At 49.5% G+C, this 17,080-nt stretch overlaps 2 protein-coding genes across 2 annotated transcripts in view; one reads left to right on the plus strand and one right to left on the minus strand.

The window, feature by feature from the left end:
* The first annotated feature begins 1,493 nt into the window (after window positions 1–1,493).
* LOC128802424 (uncharacterized) lies at window positions 1,494–6,402 on the plus strand. Its single transcript, XM_053968773.1, has 6 exons — window positions 1,494–2,681; window positions 2,941–3,128; window positions 3,275–3,395; window positions 3,994–4,595; window positions 4,941–5,058; window positions 5,434–6,402. Exons 1-4 carry the CDS (start codon window positions 1,712–1,714, stop codon window positions 4,002–4,004), a joined length of 1,290 nt encoding a protein of 429 aa, XP_053824748.1. The 5' UTR covers window positions 1,494–1,711; the 3' UTR covers window positions 4,005–4,595; window positions 4,941–5,058; window positions 5,434–6,402.
* A 2,746-nt stretch (window positions 6,403–9,148) lies between these two features.
* RNF20 (ring finger protein 20) overlaps window positions 9,149–17,080 on the minus strand; it is a 20,475-nt gene continuing 12,543 nt past the window's right edge. Inside the window, exons 15-22 of the mRNA XM_053968775.1 lie at window positions 17,010–17,080; window positions 16,307–16,424; window positions 14,858–15,007; window positions 13,716–13,928; window positions 11,710–11,835; window positions 10,688–10,828; window positions 10,270–10,371; window positions 9,149–10,039 (exon numbers count right to left, since the gene is read on the minus strand). Of these exons, the coding sequence (XP_053824750.1) occupies window positions 9,863–10,039; window positions 10,270–10,371; window positions 10,688–10,828; window positions 11,710–11,835; window positions 13,716–13,928; window positions 14,858–15,007; window positions 16,307–16,424; window positions 17,010–17,080 (1,098 nt within the window). The 3' untranslated portion in view covers window positions 9,149–9,862. The remainder of the gene's footprint in view (window positions 10,040–10,269; window positions 10,372–10,687; window positions 10,829–11,709; window positions 11,836–13,715; window positions 13,929–14,857; window positions 15,008–16,306; window positions 16,425–17,009) is intronic.

Here is a 17,080-nt window from a genome sequence, read left to right on the forward strand (position 1 = left end):
TCTTGTTATGAACAAGTTCATAAGTTAATGTGGTTAGAGCTGTTAATGCACTTAAAGTTGTAATAAGCTAACTATGTTGATAACTGTTAAACCCTTGTTGTACCCCCACTGTTAACTCCCTTACATGCACCCTGATTGTACCCCCCCCTTACCTGTACCCTTACTGAATCCCTCGGGTATTGCCTCTGCTGCGCCCCAAAATGGCAGCTGGAAACACTCCCGGGAATATGCAAATTAAGAAAAGCTCAAGAAAATCCAATGCAAGACCCTAGAAACGACGAGCCAGCCCAAAATTTGAAGAACTAAGTGACTGGACCTACTGGCAGGAAGTCCCTCTACTCCACCAACATGGTTTTAAAGGTCACCATCACCTGTAGAACTGGACTAGAATGAGGACCCTAGCCAATGAGCCAGAAGACATTTTCTTAGGTATGCCCATGAGGATGGAAGCCCCAGTTCCGCTGTGAAGCAGAACTGATCACCTCCTCCTTTGTGTCGCCAAAGGGAGCAGCGGCGGAGTGTGCAACCCCTCGGGCCCCCACCCAGAGCTGATCGCTCAATAAGGGCATTAAAAAGGAGCTGGTATCCTGGCCCATTTATTACAATCTCAACCTGACCGATCCTGTGATTCAGCTTCCCACACACACCAGCTGCTCCCACACCTCCTCCACTCTCCCACATCCCACAGGGGTCCTGCCGCTAAACCCGGCATCTTCCCACAGCCCCAGCCGGACATGCTGCGGGCCCATCCCTCCCTCTGCGGGTGTGCGCTGCCTCCAGCCCCCAGCTGCCTCCATCCTCCACACAGCCACCTCCCGGCTCTCCCTGGCCCTGGCCTTCCCCACAGACCCACCACCGCCCCGTCCGGCCGCCCTTTCGCCCTCACCCATCAGTGGGGGCAAAGCCGGCACCAGCACTCCCACCAAAGATGGCGGCGTGGGCAGAGCTGCCCTCACCCACACACAGCCCCGGCGGAGCAGCCGCCTCCCTGCCCGCCGCTGGAGCCGTGTCTCAGCCAGACGGGGCAGGAAGGGTGTCGGAGATGCTGAATGTGGGCAAAAAGTTCTGTGCCAGACATGGTGTGGCAGCAGGGTCGGGCAGTGATGGTCCCCCTGCATTAGGCACTGGAGAGGCCACACCTCTAGTGCTGTGTTCAGTTCTGGGCCCCTCAGTTCAGGAAGGACACTGAGGAGCTGGAGTGTGTCCAAAAGAATGTCTTCAAGTCTCTTCATCACTTCCCCTTCGCCCATTTGACCTGTCTGCTTGGAAGTGAGGAACTCTGAAACCCCTACCAAATAGGGAAGCTATTTAGACTAAGACCTTTTTCCTGACTTCGGCTATGCAGAAATGAGAGTGATTTTGTTTTCACTGGACAAAGAGCAAGAGCTTCCGATGGGATTTCTCAATTTGGACCTTTCTGAAAGCTCCTGCGCTTGCCTTGGCGGTTTGGGGCTGTACTGCAAAGCAAAGGCGGTAGGATGACTGCAGCCAGGGAAAGAGAGGGTTTGCACCTGGCCCTGCCGTGCCGACCCCGGCCAGCCTCGGCAGCCGCCCGGCCCACGCCGTGCCCGCAGCCCCGGCTCTGCCGCGCTCGTCCCTGCCAAGTCCGGCGCAGCGCCCCCCTCAGGCCGCGCGCCGCCGGCGCAGCCGCGGCCGTTGCGCTCCGGCCGTTGCGCTCCGGCCGTTGTGGCACCAGTCGGCGATCAGCGCCATGGCAGAGCTGCCGCTGCCCGCCGGGCTCAGCGCCAGCACCTTCCCCGCCAAGCTGTGGCGCCTGGTGAACAGCCCCCGCGTCCACTCCGTGCGCTGGGACAGCCGGGCCCGGGGACTGCTCATCGACCGCTCCCTTTTCGAGCGGGAGCTGCTCAGCCCGGGCGACGCCCAGGGGCCGGCCCCGCACACCTTCAGGGCCACGCAGTTCCGCAGCTTCGTGCGCCAGCTCTACCGCTACGGCTTCCACAAGGTGCCGGGCTGGGTTGGCTCGGCTGCGCCGGGCGATGCCGGGACCTGGCTCCACTACAGCAACCCCTGCTTTCGCCGCGACCGCCCCGACCTCCTGCTCCGCATCAGGCGCCGGAGCGCGGCCAACAGGCGGCGGCCGGCGGCGGGGCAGGAGGGCCGCAGGCGCCCGCCCTGCGGCTCCCAGCAGCTCCCCGGGGCGCGGCCGCTGCCGGACGGGCGGGACGGGCGCAGTCGCTTCCAGCCGCTCTCCAGGGAGCGGCCGCCGCTGCCGCCCGGGCGCCCGCCCAGCGGCTTCCTCCTGCTGCACAGGGAACGGACGCTGCCGGACGGGCGGGAGCTGCGCAGTCCCCGGCCCGGCCGCTTCCAGCAGCCCCCCGGGGAGCGGCCGCTGCTCGCCCGGCGCCCGCCCTGCAGCTTCCACCTGCTGCACAGGGACCGGCCGGTGCCGGCCCGGCGGGAGGGGCCGAGCCGCTTCCGGGAGCTCTATGGGGAGCAGCCGCTGCCCGCCGAGCGGGAGGTGCTACGGGTCCCGCCCTGCGAGTTGCTCGCTTTCCACGGGGAGCCGCTGCTGCCGCTCGGGCGGGAGGGGCCCCGCAGCCGCTTCCAGGAGCTCTGCGGGGGGCAGCTGCCTCCGATCGACCGGGAGGTGCTCAGGATCCCGCCCTGCAGCTTCCAGCATCTCCACAGGGAGCAGCAGCCCCCAGCCTACGACCCACGAGGTAGGAAAAGAGTTGTAGCCTTTGGAAAATCCAAAAGGTCATGAGAAGTGACCATTTGAAGTATTTTTCCACAAGGCTCTGTCATTCTCGGCCCGAAATTGTCAAGCCTATTAAGAAGGGGCACCTAGAAAGCCAAAAGATTCTCTGCCTGCTTTTCCTGCATGCTTTCTGTGATGTTTGATCCAAGGCAGCAACAGAGATCTGTGTGTGTCCCAGAGCCACGTTGTGGAGCGTGACCAATGTGTTTGGATTCTTGCAGCCACCTCAGACACTTCAGCCCCCAGCGCTCCATCTAGCAGTGCAGGCTGTGCAGCATCGATGGCCTCCAGCTCAGCCTGGAATGCACCTGAGGAAAAGGAATGGCCACCAGTGGATCTTGGCTTTGCTGTAGAGCAAATGATCCAGGAGATCAGGAGATCCCTGCCTGAAAGGTCTCCCTCTGCTCAGGTAACCTATTGGAGGGGAATGGAAGAGGCTGGGCTGAGAGCTTTTGAATGTTGTTACATGGAGAAGGAGAGTAACTGTATCCTTGATGTGATTCCAACAAAATACTGAATGATCTGTAGCTTTCTTTTTTTCTCTTGTTCTTTAAGGGCAATATTAATGTTGCCCCTGAGTCTTCAGGAGGGGAGCCTGTGAACCGGGCTGCAGCAGAGGAAACTTCATCAGGCACGGAGAGCTGCGGGAACAGTTCCCCAGAGCCCGAGGAGCTTGGTAAGGACAAAGCCCCCATTGGTTTAGAGAGGTGTGAGACGGCTGCTCTGAGCCTGCCTCTGGCAGGAAGGGAGATGAGAAGAGTTGAGTTCTTGTCTGCAGGGTTGGTGCTTCCTGGTGCCTTTAGTTCAAAGGCACATGAACAACCTCCCTGAGCTCTGCCCTCCATGCTTCTCCAGAGGCTCTGACACGGAGTCCTCTGCTGTGGCAAGAGAGCAGGGAATAAACCTGACCTTGTGGGGGTTGTGCCACCAAGCTGGGTGTCCCAGTTTGGTTCATAACTCAGCCCCCAGCAGCCTTCAGCCATTTCAGTGAGCACTGTGGTCTCTCTGTCACTGGGACTGTCTGTGTTTCAAACTCTTGTGGGTGCCATTTGCACTGTGGGTGCTGAGACTTTATCAGGATACTTAAATACTTTACACAGCTCAGTTTTGAACACTTGGAAGGATCCCTGTTCTTTAAAGAGCAGGCTTCAAATTGCCAAGCGAGAGTCTGCCTTTCAGGCCGTCTTTTAAAGTCCCTGATAGAAGGACAATTGGCGCTCAAGGGACACTTGCACAAGGGCCAGTATTGACTCAGTGTTCCCTTTGCTTCCCAGATCCCGTGTGATCAGCTTCTCCAGGAGGGCTGCCCTGTGTGGCAGGAAGAGACAGAGGGAGAGCCTGTGACCACTGGGCAGGTGAAATTCCTCTATCTCTAGTTATATTTATAGATGTATATAGTTATATTTATTGATCTATGTAGTTGTGTTTAGAGATTTATGTAGTTATATTTATCTATCTATATAGAAAGAGATTTGTATAGTTAATTTATTTTTAGTTTTAGGTGTATATATTTATATTTTTAGATGTGCAGTTATAGTTATAGATGTCCATAGTTGCATTTATACATGTGTATAGTTACATTTACATATATATAGTTTCATTTATAGATAGGCATATTTATATTGATATATGGGGGCTTAGTTACATAGATTGATATCTGTATAGGTATAGGGCTGTTTTTAACCTCTTCCCCTGCTCTGCTTCCTCCCTCACCTCTTGCTTTTCCCCCTGTGCCCCCTCTGTCCCCTCTCCCTGTGCTGGGTCCGAGCTGGCGGCCGGGCCGGGCGGAGCAGCAGTTCCAGCCCCGGGTGTCCCTGGAGCGGTGGGAGCTGCCGGTGGCCCCAGGCACTGTCCCCTGAGGAGCTGCTGCAGGACGGTGAGACTGAGGGGGCTGAGGGGGCGGTGACGCTGAAGGGACGGTGACCCTGAGGTGCTGCTGGGGCTGAGGGGTGTGGGACAGCCCAGGGCGATGGTGGCGCTGAGGTGACGGGGAAGTGGCCCAGGCCGAGGGGGTGGCGGGTCTAGGGGAACGGGATGGGTCAGAAGGGACTGATGGGGTGAGAGGACTGTGAGGGGCTGAAGAAACTGAAGGGGCTGGGGGTTTGCCGAGAGCATGGCGGGGCTGAGGGGATGGAGGGGCCAGCAGGGAGCACAGAGGGCTCCGGGACTGCAGCTCTGCCAGGCCTTGGAACCAATTCCAGGGCCTCCGCTTTTGCCACAGCTGCAGTGAAGACCTAGAGGACAGCCGGAGACTGACGGGAGCCAGCAGGGAGAAGCTGAAGGCCAGCAGCAAGAGCAGGGAACGGGGACCTGCTGCTGCCACGCTGGAGAGAGCCCGGGTGAGGCCACAGGGCCGGGGAGGCAGGGTGGGGCTGAGGGTGGCGTGGGCTGTGGCCGTGGGCGCTGCCCGGCGGGGCAGGAGCGGGCCCTGCCCGTGCTGGGGCTGCTCAGCGCAGCTGCCCCGGCCGGCACAGGGGCTGTCCTTGGGCAAGGCGGCTGTGCCGGCAGGGCCCGGGAGCCGTGCCGGCTGTGCCGGGCTGCCGGGGCTGCGGGACGGTCCCGCCGCGGCCGCGCTCCCGCAGCCTGGCCCGCTCGGCTGCTTTTTCTTTCTAACCCTCTGGGGAGGCTCCGAGATCTTCTCTTCCCTGATGCAAGTGCAGCTGCTGCCAAGGGAAACGTCCCCGTACTGACTCAGTGTTCCTTTTGCTTCCCAGCTGTGCCATCTGCTGTCCCTGTCCAGGAGAGCTGCTCTGCACAGGAGGAAGAGACCGAGGGAGAGGCTTTGAAGATGGGGCAGCTGAGATCCCTCTGCTTGCAGTTCTGTTTAGAGATACATGGACTTGCACATAGACAGTGATAATTACATAGATATTTACATATGGATGTTGCCATTTGTATGGGTTTTTTTCTATATGTCTGTTGTACTATTTATGGGTGTATGCTCTGTATATATTTGTATATATATATACATATATGTTTGTGATTACATATATGTGTATATATGTATCTAAGTATACAGGTATGTTGTTTCATCTGTGTTTAGTTCTATTTCCTATGTATGCAGTTTTGTTGCTATTTATGTCTGTTGATGCAGTCATAGATCTATGGCTCTTTAAATAGGTACATTGGTATTTGTATTGGTAGATGCGTCTATTTTCATACCTTCATATGTATATTGATCCATCTCCGTGTGTAATTATTTTTACGTATGTATCCAGATGTATAGCTGTATATTTGTATTGTTGTATAAATATCCATTTGTATGGATATTTATCTTGGCACAGTGATATTTGTAAATTCTATATCTCTTTATATATATATATGTTCTATATCTCTTTATATATATATATATATGTTCTATATCTCTTTATATATATATTGTATATAATATGTAATATTTAATCTATATTTACGTCTATTGTTATATATGTGTTTATATATATGTGTGTGTATATATGTATTTAGTTCTATTTGCACATGTATGGCAATCTATAGTTGTATAATTCTCTCAGTTGAGTTCTTGGTACAAGGTTGCTTGGGGAGGGAATGCATATTTCTATATTTCTATATGGGCTGTTTGCTTGTAGGATTATGTAATAAATTAAGTTGTTAAACACTTAATTGATCTTTGTGTATAGTGAGTTGTTGTAGAGGTTGGCAATAAATTAATTTTGTTAACTGAAGTTGGTATTTGTATATTTTTTTTTGTTTGTTTTTTTTGTATATTTTTTACCTAGACTGGTTATAATAATCTAATAAATTCCTGTTTTTAACCGTAAGTGAGATTTGTATAGTTCTGTATTGTCAGTGTGGGTGTAGCACTTTGCAATAAATCACGTTTTCCAACTGAAATGGATTCTCATGTATTTGTCGGTCAGCAGTGCGGCTGTAGCAATCTGCAGGAAATGCCATTTGTCAACTGCAATGGGTGTTTTGTGATCTGTGCTACCCAAAGCCATGAGCAGATGTAAATGCTGGAGGATTTTGGCCATGAAAATCCCTGGCCATGCCCAGGACTTGCACTCGGGCTGGGGAAGGGAAGCGCAGATTTGGGATGGCAGCAGAGCTACACGTTGGCTCAGAACTCGCTGCAGAGGCCTGCTGAGGAAACTCCGGGACTCCACTGAGAGTAGAACTCCAAGCAGGAGCCACCAGGGATGACAAATCCAACCCCATCTCAGGGGCAGCTCTTTAGGCAGCGCTCCAAGTGTCCCTCTGAAGCTCATCCTGGAGACCAGAAGCCAACAGGGATCCTGAGCCAGCTCCGCTGCCTTTGGCAGCACTTTGGCAAATGAGCTGCAGCAAGGGGGAGGCAACAGTGACTGTGACTGATGCAGGCTGGGGATGAAGGAAGGGCCGTGGACACAAGCGCTGAGATGCTCCAAAATCCAGGACAACTGGGAAGCAACAAGGTCTCACAAGCACTAAAATGATGGAAGCCCTCTGTGTGAAGTGCCCTGAAGGAACTGCCAGGGGAGTTGCTGGTAGGATCAACAGTAGCAGAAGGCAGCAGGATCTGCTTATTTTACTGGGTCTGTTTCAGGACACAGGCTCTGATGGCCCCTGCTCCCAGAAAGCCTCTGCCCATGGAGGCTGCAGGGAAAAAGCAATACCACTGCAAAGAGAGGCTTTGCAGTTCAAGTCCACTGCCCTTGTGTTTAGGGGATGAATGACTGCAGTGCCAAAGCGCAGCAGCTGGGCTGCAGGGCCCCTCATAGCTGTGTGTCTTGCAGGTGCATCTGAGATGCCCATGATGCAAGACGTGCAAGGACAAAGTGACCTGATTGTATTTTTAGCACAACAACTCCTGGATCTGATGGCACACCTCCCCACCAGCCAGGGCCAGGCCTTGGCCAGAGCCCAGGCCTGGGCTGGGAGGAGTTTCCCCCAAAATACCCAACAGAAGCCTGTATTCATGTCAGTTGGGAAAGTTTCCTAAAATTATATATTTCTTGCAGATAACTACACAAGCTTATACAGAGCTGGCATGTCTTTGTAGTCTATTTTTAGCTAAATACTGATGGGGTTAAGACCCCAGGATCTATCTTGTAGGTCAGCTGTGGCTCAGGCTTGCAGCTCAGGCCTCAGCACATCAGACACTGAATTTAGAGAACATGTTGATAAAGGCTGTCACTTCTTTACTTCTTTTAGCCCAATACTTCTAGTCCTGATAAATTAGAATTCTTTCCGTACATTCTGGCAAACAGACCATCTAACATTTTCATTGTTTCTAAGTGTTAAAATTATATCCACCGAGAGTCACTTCCAAAATGAGCTTGAAATAAGCTTTTATTTTAAAACAAAACTAAGACTTTTTTCTTGCTAAGGGAGAACAGGAGTTTCCAAAACTCCTCCGTGAAACTAATACAAATTGTTTGAAGTATCCATTTCCTGCCAGGAGCAGAGGGATGCCAACCTGGGCAGAATTCACACAAAGCTCATTTCAGTAGAAAGGTGATACAAGAGTGACTGGGGATGGACAGAGGGGCTTTGCAGCTCTGCTGGGGCTGCAAAGTTCAGGCTGCTGTTCACAGCTGTAAAAGGAACTCCTGCTGCTGTAGGAAAGCTATTTGAAGATGCAGACAGCTTATTCATGAGCCAGGTCCTGGCGTCATGAAGAAGCATCTGTACCCCAAAATCTACCAGCAGCATTACCACATCATTCCTTAGCCAACTTGCTGCCAGAACCTGTAATCCCAGGAGCAATTTCCAGGGAAAGGGGAGAGGGTTCTACTCTCATTCCTTCTAACAGCTCTTACACCATGGCAGGAACTCTCAGCAGCCCAGGTTCCCCTTGGAAAGGCAGGATGCAGTGTTCCTTCTCACTTTTCAGGATTCCTCATAATTTACAAGGCTTTACTCATATATTCTGAATGTTTTCACCAAGATAATTAATAGTGTCAGAGCCTGTGATGAACTCCTTTTACTTTGTATCTGGTATTTCCTGCAGGGAGGGGATGGAGGAAGGCAGGAGATTCCATGCTTCAGGGAAGGGACACCCATGAGACAAACCTCTGAGAGGTGCACCTTCCACACAAATTAAGTTTACAGGGAAAACACTACACCCTAGGAAGAAATGTCACAAATCAACTTCCTGTTTTGATTTTAGGAACAGGCTTCAAATGCTCCAAGCACATGGAGCACTGAGACTCTAAGCCACACCACATCCCTGCCAAAATTCCCAGAAGTCATGACAAAATGGCTGCAGAAATAATGCAGCATCCTGGCCCTCCTGTTGTGCCAGGAATAAGCTACTGAGGATAGAGCCAAAGGGACAAAAGTTGTTCTAGCTGAGCATATTTTGAAAGGAGAGGAAGGAAGAGACCAAGTGTCTCTACTGTAGAAATTTAAAGCTTGTGAGAAATGTTTCCAAGAACTGGACAAAGGATGGGAGAGCAGATAGTACCAGAGGCAGGAGAACCAGAAAAATAAACCAAAGAACAGCTTTAATAAGAATTTGTACATAACAAGGTTAATCTTCATGGTAAAGCTGCAGCAAAGGAACCACTAAAAGTCCTTTTCTGAGAAGGACAATGACAGCAATGCTTCAGCCTAGGGGAAGGTGAGCACATCAACCAGGGCTCATCAGTGGAATGCTATTTTCTAAGGGTCTCCAAGATCTCTCTCCTCTTGGGGATATTTAGATGTGTTTGTTTGGGGTAGGGTTTCCTAGTGCACCTGACTCAGGAAGGTGCACAGGTACCTAAGGAATTGCTCCACTGAGTCTACAGATTAATTTCCTTGGTCTCTATTGGGCCTGTTAATTGGGAAACTCTTCCCTCTCAGGAGCAGTGCCATTCCTTGATGGGACTTAATTAGCATCCAAAGCAGAGCCCTCAAATAAAGCTCTCACTAATCTCTGCGGCAGCTCAGCTTCCATCCCACCAAGGCAGCACTTCAGCTGCATGTTCCCGCCTTGGCAGTGTGAAAGCAAGGGATGAGACATTTCCTCTCAGGCACAAAGAGCACACAAAAACTGAGGGCAAGACCAAAGGGACAGGGCCAAGAAAGGAAGCAAGATCCAGAGTGTGTTTCTTTTGAGACCCTGAAGGCTCCTCCCAGAAGACACTGCAGCTCAGGCAGCAGCAGCTGAGAGGGAGGGAAGGAGGCTGGCTCAGCACCAGCAGGGGCTCTGAGAGGGCCTCAGCCGATGTAGATCCTGTGGAAGTCGTTGGCCCCAAAGGCTGCATTGCACTTGGGGCACTTGCGCTGCCGCGTGTCGTAGCGCGTCTTCACACACTCGAAGCAGAAGACGTGGAAGCACTTGGTGAGCGCTGCGTCCTTCTTGCGCATGTTGCAGCACGGGCACGTCAAGCGGGCCTACAACACACACACACACACACACACACAGACACACAGAGCTCTGAGGGGCCCTGCAGGCCAGCTGCTGTGCTCAGAGATGTCTCAACATGTAGGTACTTCCATTCCTCAGAAGGACAATGTGGTTTCTCCAGTGCCAGAGTACAGACGAGAGATGTCAGACACTGAAAGTGTGCCTACACACCTTCTGACTAAAGTAAAAAGGGAAGCTGATGGACACAGATACTCACCTTGTAATCCTTGATTTCCTCCATCAGGATCTCATCACAGTTGGGAACCATGTCAGGCTTCTTTGTGGTTTCCAGCTTCCTGCGCAACCTAGAAATATCTTCCTGCAGAAAAACAGGAGACCGAGTGAAGGAGCAGTACATTCTCTGTCAGCTTCTTCAGGGACCAAAGAGAATGTGCACCTGGCTAAGTCATGCCAGCCATAGTTTCATCCCCTATAATCCAAGAGACAACATGATCATCTGATGCCACAAGTACTGTCAGTTATCAGGGGACAAAATCTGAAAGAGCCAAGACCTGATGAAGCCAAAATCAAAGTGAAACTGGATACCAAGAACAGTTCAGCTCTGCAAGCTCAGTGTACAAGGAGAAGGACACTAAAGCAGACAGATCTTGAAGGATTGTGCATAGGGTATATACCTCAGCCCTTTTGAAGTTGAACATCTCCTTCTCTCTAGTTACTCTGTTTTCCACAATCTCCTCCTGAAAATCATGTAACTTCTTCTGAGCCAGCTCTAGCTGGGCCTTCAGATCATCTGCAAGCTGGGCTGCATCCATGGCCTGAGAAAGAAAACCAGTATGTAAGGACCAAACACAGAAGAACAGCTCTAGTGGTTTCTAGTCCCTCGTTATTACCTTATTATCAACAAGTTCTAATCATTTAGCTTCAAGATTCCTTTGGGCAGAGCCAAACCTTGGCACACTGCAATGCACATCTCTTACAAAAACACAAATGATCATCCAATTATCTTCTTAACGTATTTTCAGCCTTCCAGCTTCCATGTCTTCTCTATTAAAGTGTTCAGAGGCAGTTCTATAGCTGAACTAGACAGAACTGCAAGATACCTATTTCTAACAATCTCTCTTCACCAGTTTTCTTCTCACTTTATAACCAAGTGCCCTTGATACCACAAATCATCATATTAAACACAGGTGACTGCTGAATTCTTCCCAGCTCCTCTTCAAAGGGATATTCCTGCTTTCCTTTCTGCCTGGTTTAATGTAATTTCTGCATTTCTACTAAAACTTAACAACAAAGGCAGCATCAGCTATAAACTTAAGACTTATTTTACTGGTAACATACTTACTTTACTGATCTTAGGCATTTGTTGAAAAAGTTCACATTCCCCAGCTGTATTTCCTTTTGTTCATCCCATCTTTGCTACAAAAGGTTTGACCCCAGTTCATCTGGCTGCTGTCTCTCTCTTCACCACAGGTTACACAGAAAAACATATGACCTGCTTCTCCTTATCAAAGGAAAACATTAGTCTCCAGTACTTTAATCATAATTCTCTCCAGGACTCCTCAGCCTTCTGATATACTCATCCAAAACCAAGGAATACCAGGTTCTCTAATGCCAGTGAGAGCTCAGAGTCTTCCATGCCTCCCACAAGGCAGCAGCTCTACCTCACAACCCAAGAGGAAACAAAGGCATCACTCACCTTGCGTTTGTTCATCTCCAGGGCCTGTGTTCGCAGACCCAGCTCCTTCTCTCCTGTTCCAATGCTGCTCTGCAGTAAGTGTTCCTTCTCCTCCAGCTTACGTACAACCTGCAGCTGGGCATCCACCTTGGAAAGGGAGACAGAGGGAACAGAAAGAATTAATGTATGCTCTGTGGGTCTTCAGAGCTGTCATTCAAGCTGCAGGCTAAAACTACCCCTGCTTCCTCATCACCAGGGAGCACACCTTCAGCTTGCCTTTTTCTCCTTGAACAGCTGTGCCTGTATCCAGAGAGCTGTACCCAGATCTCTATGGTCAACACTTTAAAGCTTAGCAGTCAAATATTTGCAACAAAGATTTCTTAATTTTTGGACAGTGGCTTAAAGACTTGCTGCAAGGCAGTGAACAGTTCCACAGTGGTTCCAAGGATGACAGGATACAGAGTCATAGAATGGCCTGGATTGGAAGGGACCTTAAAGATCATCTAGTCCCAGCTTCCCTGGGATAACTTCCTCTAGGGCATGTTTCTCAAAGCCCCATCCAAGCCTGGCCTTGAACACATCCAGGGATGGGGCATCCACAACTTCTTTGGGCAACCTCCAGCAGTGCCTCACCACCCTCTGAGTGAAGAATTTCTTCCTAACATCTAAGCCTGCCCTCTTTCAGTTTAAAACCATTGCCTCTTGTCCTGTCACTGTATGCTCATATAAAAAGTTCTTCTCCCTCATTTTTCTAAGCCCCCTTCAGGTACTAGAAGGCTGCAATGAAGGTTCCTCTGAGTCTTGTCCATACTGAACAGGCACAGCTCTCTCAGCCTGTTCTTGTAGCAGAGGTGTTCATTTCTTCTTATCATCTTTATAAGCTCCTCTGGACTCCCTCCAACAGGTCCATGTGTCTTTCTTGTGCTGAGGACTCTAGAGCTGGATGCAGCACTGCAGCTGGAGTCTCACAAGGGCAGAGCAGAGGGGCAGAATCCCCTCCCTCAGCCTGCTGCCCACGCTGCTTTGGATGCAGTCGAGGATGCAATTGGCTTTCTGGGCTCCCAGCATGCACTACTGGGTCAGGTCCAGCCTCTCATCTGCCAGAATCCACAAGTCCTTCTCTGTTCCAGTGTTCTCAGTGATTTCCTCTCCCAGCCTGTGCCCTTGTATGAGGTAGTTCAGACTGAACCATGGTTTCCAACTCCTCCTGCTTATTACCAATATATACAGCTACAGGTAGAATATACAGGCAGAAGTACCATTCCAACAGGAAAAGGACTTACACTTTTCCTCACCCATAGGACATTTTAATGCTCACAAAGCAGTCTCAGTTTCTTACAAAGACAGTCTCCTTTGAAGCCTCATGCATTCCTAGGCTGGTGAGAGGAACACTCCATCCTGGACTGATTCTGGTGAGGACAGTTAATTCTCTTCAGAGCAGCTCACATGCTGCTATGTTTTGCATTTTGAAGCAAAAGACTTGTCAGTAACACAGCATTGTTTCAGCTGCTGCTGAGCAGTACTTACACAGCACCAAGACCTTCTGTGTCTCATGCTGCCCACCAGCAGGTAGGCTGAGGATGCCCAGGAAGCTGGGATGCCACACAGCCAGGACAGCTGATCCCACTGGCCCAAGGGGTGTTCCATACCCTACAATGCTGTGCTCAGCAATAACAACTGGTGGAAAAGAGGAAGTGGGAGGATGTTCAGAACTGCAGCCTTTATTAAATAACAATAAGGCATGATGAAGCCCTGCCTTCCTGGAGATGGCTCAACTCCTACCTGCCCCAGGAAGTAACTGATTAATTCATTTCTTGTTTTGCTTGTATGGACATCTTTGCTTTAGCTGTTGAACTCCCTTTATTTCACCTCATCTGTTTTTGCACTTTGTCCCTTCTGGTTCTTTCCCCTTTCCCTCAGTGGGGGAGCGAGCAAACAGTTCAGCTTTGTGCAGCTGCCTAAAACAGGTAACTCACACCTCCACCTCCCCACCAGCTCTCTTGTCCTCTTTCATTTTACCCTATTACCTGTGTTTTCAGTGTCAAAACTTGGTCTGCCAGCTCCTCCTTTTCCTCTTTCAGCAGCTTATGGATTTGGTTGGACTTGATACGTTCTGACATCAGCTTGAAGTTGGCATCATCCTTCTCCCGCAGCTGCTGCATCAGGCGGATGTTCTGCTCTTGCATGTCTTCAAAGGCTTGGCCTGTGACATCCATTTCTGACAGCAGGGCCTCTTCCTCCTGCAAAAGAATCACAGGTTCTGGCCAAACTGTGCCCTGGAGCCCCTCAGTGAGCCTGAACATTTTATTCAGACACACCAAACCTAGTGAAGATGGAGAAAGATTCTTGGTGTCAGGGAACACCATTATCCCAACAACCATAAAAATGTATTCCCTACAAGTCTGCACCACAGCAGAGATACTCTAAATTTGAAGGTGCAGAGAAAAGATGGTCACCTGTCACTTGTCTGCCAGAATCAGGTTTGACACAGTTGTTGCCAGAGTTGGGCAGAAACCAACACCCAATTCCCAGTAGCTGAACAGCTGTCAGATACACCAGGCCAAAAATTCTACATGTGGACAGCTTCCAACTGACAGGCTGCCAAGCTCCTTAAACTCACTTTGACCACTTCAGCATTGACAAGGTAATCCAGTTCTGTTCTACAATAACAAGAACCTGAATTCTAAAAAAGTGCATGTTAATTCATTGGCTTGCCTCTACCCTGCTGAGGTGGTCCTGCTCTCTCACTGGATTGAGCCTTTTTTAGCAGAAGGTATGTACCACTTCCATGCAAACATATTCACTAGATGAACTGAGGAGGTAACAACTCTTAAAAAGAAATTGTAATCTCTTCCCCTAATGGCTGATAAAGGCAATTCTCCTCTGTGCACTTCACCGAGGCCACATGTTTAATTGTTTATTTAATGTTTAATTGTTATTTAAAATTTCCCACCATGGCCTGCCTGCGATATCCTGGAGCTGAGGGTGGAGGGGTTATTTTATCGGTGGTTCTTTTGCTTGCTCCGTTTTCTTCCCCTTTGGTAAACAAGCACCAAACTCCCATCTCTGGCCCATACAGATATAAATTCCTTCTCTCTTCCTGGACATAATCTGAAGGCAGCTCCTTCAGTTGCCCCAGCCAAAAGAGAACTCATCAGGAATTTCTCACCTGCTTAGCCATGGCAAGTTTCTTCTGTAAATATTCAATCTGTTCCTCCACTGCTCGGATCTTGCGGAGGGCATCCTCATCAGCCATCTTCTTACTCTCCTTTTTTTCCTTGTCTTCCAGTTCTTTCACCCTCTGCCTCAGTTCTTCAAGCTACAAGAACCACCCAGAAATGACACTAAACACAAGGATATGAAGGATATGCCCTGAGCATTGTTAAGAACCTGTTTTCTCCAAAATTCTCTGAAACACTCAGGACTGCCTTCAAAGCATGGCAAAAAAACCCAGGCTGTTTTGACAAGAGTATTACAGGCAGATGTACCATTTGAGATGGGCTGTAAGCCCAAGATCTTGACTTCCACACCTTTGAAAATTTCACATTATCTTTTATCAGAGTAGGAACATCAGTCTTCTGCAATTGTACATGTATGGATATGTGCTCAGAGAGCATCTGCTCCTTTAGGGGCATCTGATCAAGGACCTTCTTCCATACAAGAAGGAAATAATAGGAAAAGGAGGAGGTAAAATAAAACATACAGAGATACAAACTTGGCAGACAAATGGTAAGGGAGGCAGTGATGAGAACGAAACTTGGTCAGTCACACTAACTGATGAGAGCACATGAGAGTGTGAAAATGTTTCTTCCATCAGAGTTATCTGAGTGTGCAAGAAGGAGAAAACTCAAACCAAAATATACAGAGACACAAACCTGACAAAACAAACACAGAGACAAAGAGAGGAAGCAAACCTCTCCAGTCACAACAGCTTCTAGGAAACTATAGGAACAACCTCCGGGAAGATCAGCTTAGACTTTGTAACTGATGTAAAGCAGGAATGGCTCCTGAAGTGGGACAGCTGTGGGAATCAAGAGCTGCTCAAATCCAGAAGCAATGTGCACGGAAATGGCAACCAAGGATGAACAAATTGGGGTTAGACAGAGAAGGGCATAAAAGAAACCAGTCCTATGGAAAATATGGGCAGTCAGTATACATTTGTCTGGCTTGGCCTTGCCCATGATCATCACAGTCTGTCCTGTCCTATTTTCTTGTATCTTTTCATTACACATTTTCTGAAGTATCGCCGTGTAATCTAACTCTTTACCCCATGTATGTGTGCTGCACAGAGGAAGTGTTGCCTATAGGTGAGACCTGCTTGTGAAGAAGGTAAGAGGGGCTTGGAACCACAGGGTCCCAAACAGAGGGACATGCTGGAACTTAAGGGATCTGCAAATGGGTCTGTGCTTATGAACCTAGAGATTGTTGTGTGTGTGTGCCTGCACTAGCAACTAGTCCCTGTTTATCTCCAGACCATTCCAATCTCTAAGTGACAAAGCTGAGAAGACAAACAATCCTCAGTTCTGAGAAGAGAAACAACACAGTTCTGCTGCAGAGTATCTGAAAAGAAGTTTAAGTAACACATGAAAAAGAAAAGAGGAAGAAAAATTAGAAATACCTCCGCTTTTGCCTTCTTCTCAGCTGCCATGAGCTGCACTTTGTCTCTCTGCTCTTTGGGGGCAGAGCGGTACATATCTAGCAACAGTTTCATCTCCTTCTGGCTCTCCTGGGCCTTCCTGGAGAAATGGAGACAGACCACAGTGAGAACACAGCAGCAAAGCCACACTCTTACGCAGCCAGCACCATAGCCTGGAAGCATTCTCTCATCTCCCATGTGGATATGAAGTTGTTGGTGGCTCATTTTATCCTGGTAACATAAAACAGCAGCTGAGTATAGGCTGGAAAAGAAATATGTTCAGGCACACGAGTTGAAATGCAAGAAGTGGGTTGGAGATGAAATAGGTACCCTAAGAATAAGCTACAAACTATCCACCTCTGCTTTGGGAACTGTCCAGGAGTGGGACACTGCTGTGTCCTCTGTTAATAACCTGCTGCTGTGAACTTGTATGTTATTGTTATGACAGCAACAAATGAACGTTACTTGACCCACACCAGGAAGTATCTGCTTTGGTAACTCATGCTTTAGGCTTTTGTAGGGAAAACACTTCTACAATGACCACATCGCAATCAGATACAGAGGGTGTCAAAAAACTCTCTTGGCTCCAAACTCCAGTGATGCTGATCCCATAAAAGCAAGAACACATGAACACCCCAGGCTTGGGCACTGCTCCCACAGGAAAGGGAGAAACAACAGCTCTTACTTGAGCTCAGCCTTCAGCTGCTTGATCACTTCAGCCTCCTTCTTTCGCCCATCTTCATGCTTCCCTTTCTC

The sequence above is a fragment of the Vidua chalybeata genome, chromosome Z (genome assembly GCF_026979565.1).
Source record: "Vidua chalybeata isolate OUT-0048 chromosome Z, bVidCha1 merged haplotype, whole genome shotgun sequence".
Lineage (NCBI taxonomy): Eukaryota > Metazoa > Chordata > Aves > Passeriformes > Viduidae > Vidua > Vidua chalybeata.

Coding starts and splice junctions, on each gene's coding strand:
- LOC128802424 (XM_053968773.1), top strand. CDS start 1,712: ATGGCAGAGCTGCCGCTGCCCGCCGGGCTCAGCGCCAGCACCTTCCCC. Junction 2,682..2,940: donor CCCAGCCTACGACCCACGAG/GTAGGAAAAGAG, acceptor GGATTCTTGCAG/CCACCTCAGACACTTCAGCC. Junction 3,129..3,274: donor AAAGGTCTCCCTCTGCTCAG/GTAACCTATTGG, acceptor TTGTTCTTTAAG/GGCAATATTAATGTTGCCCC.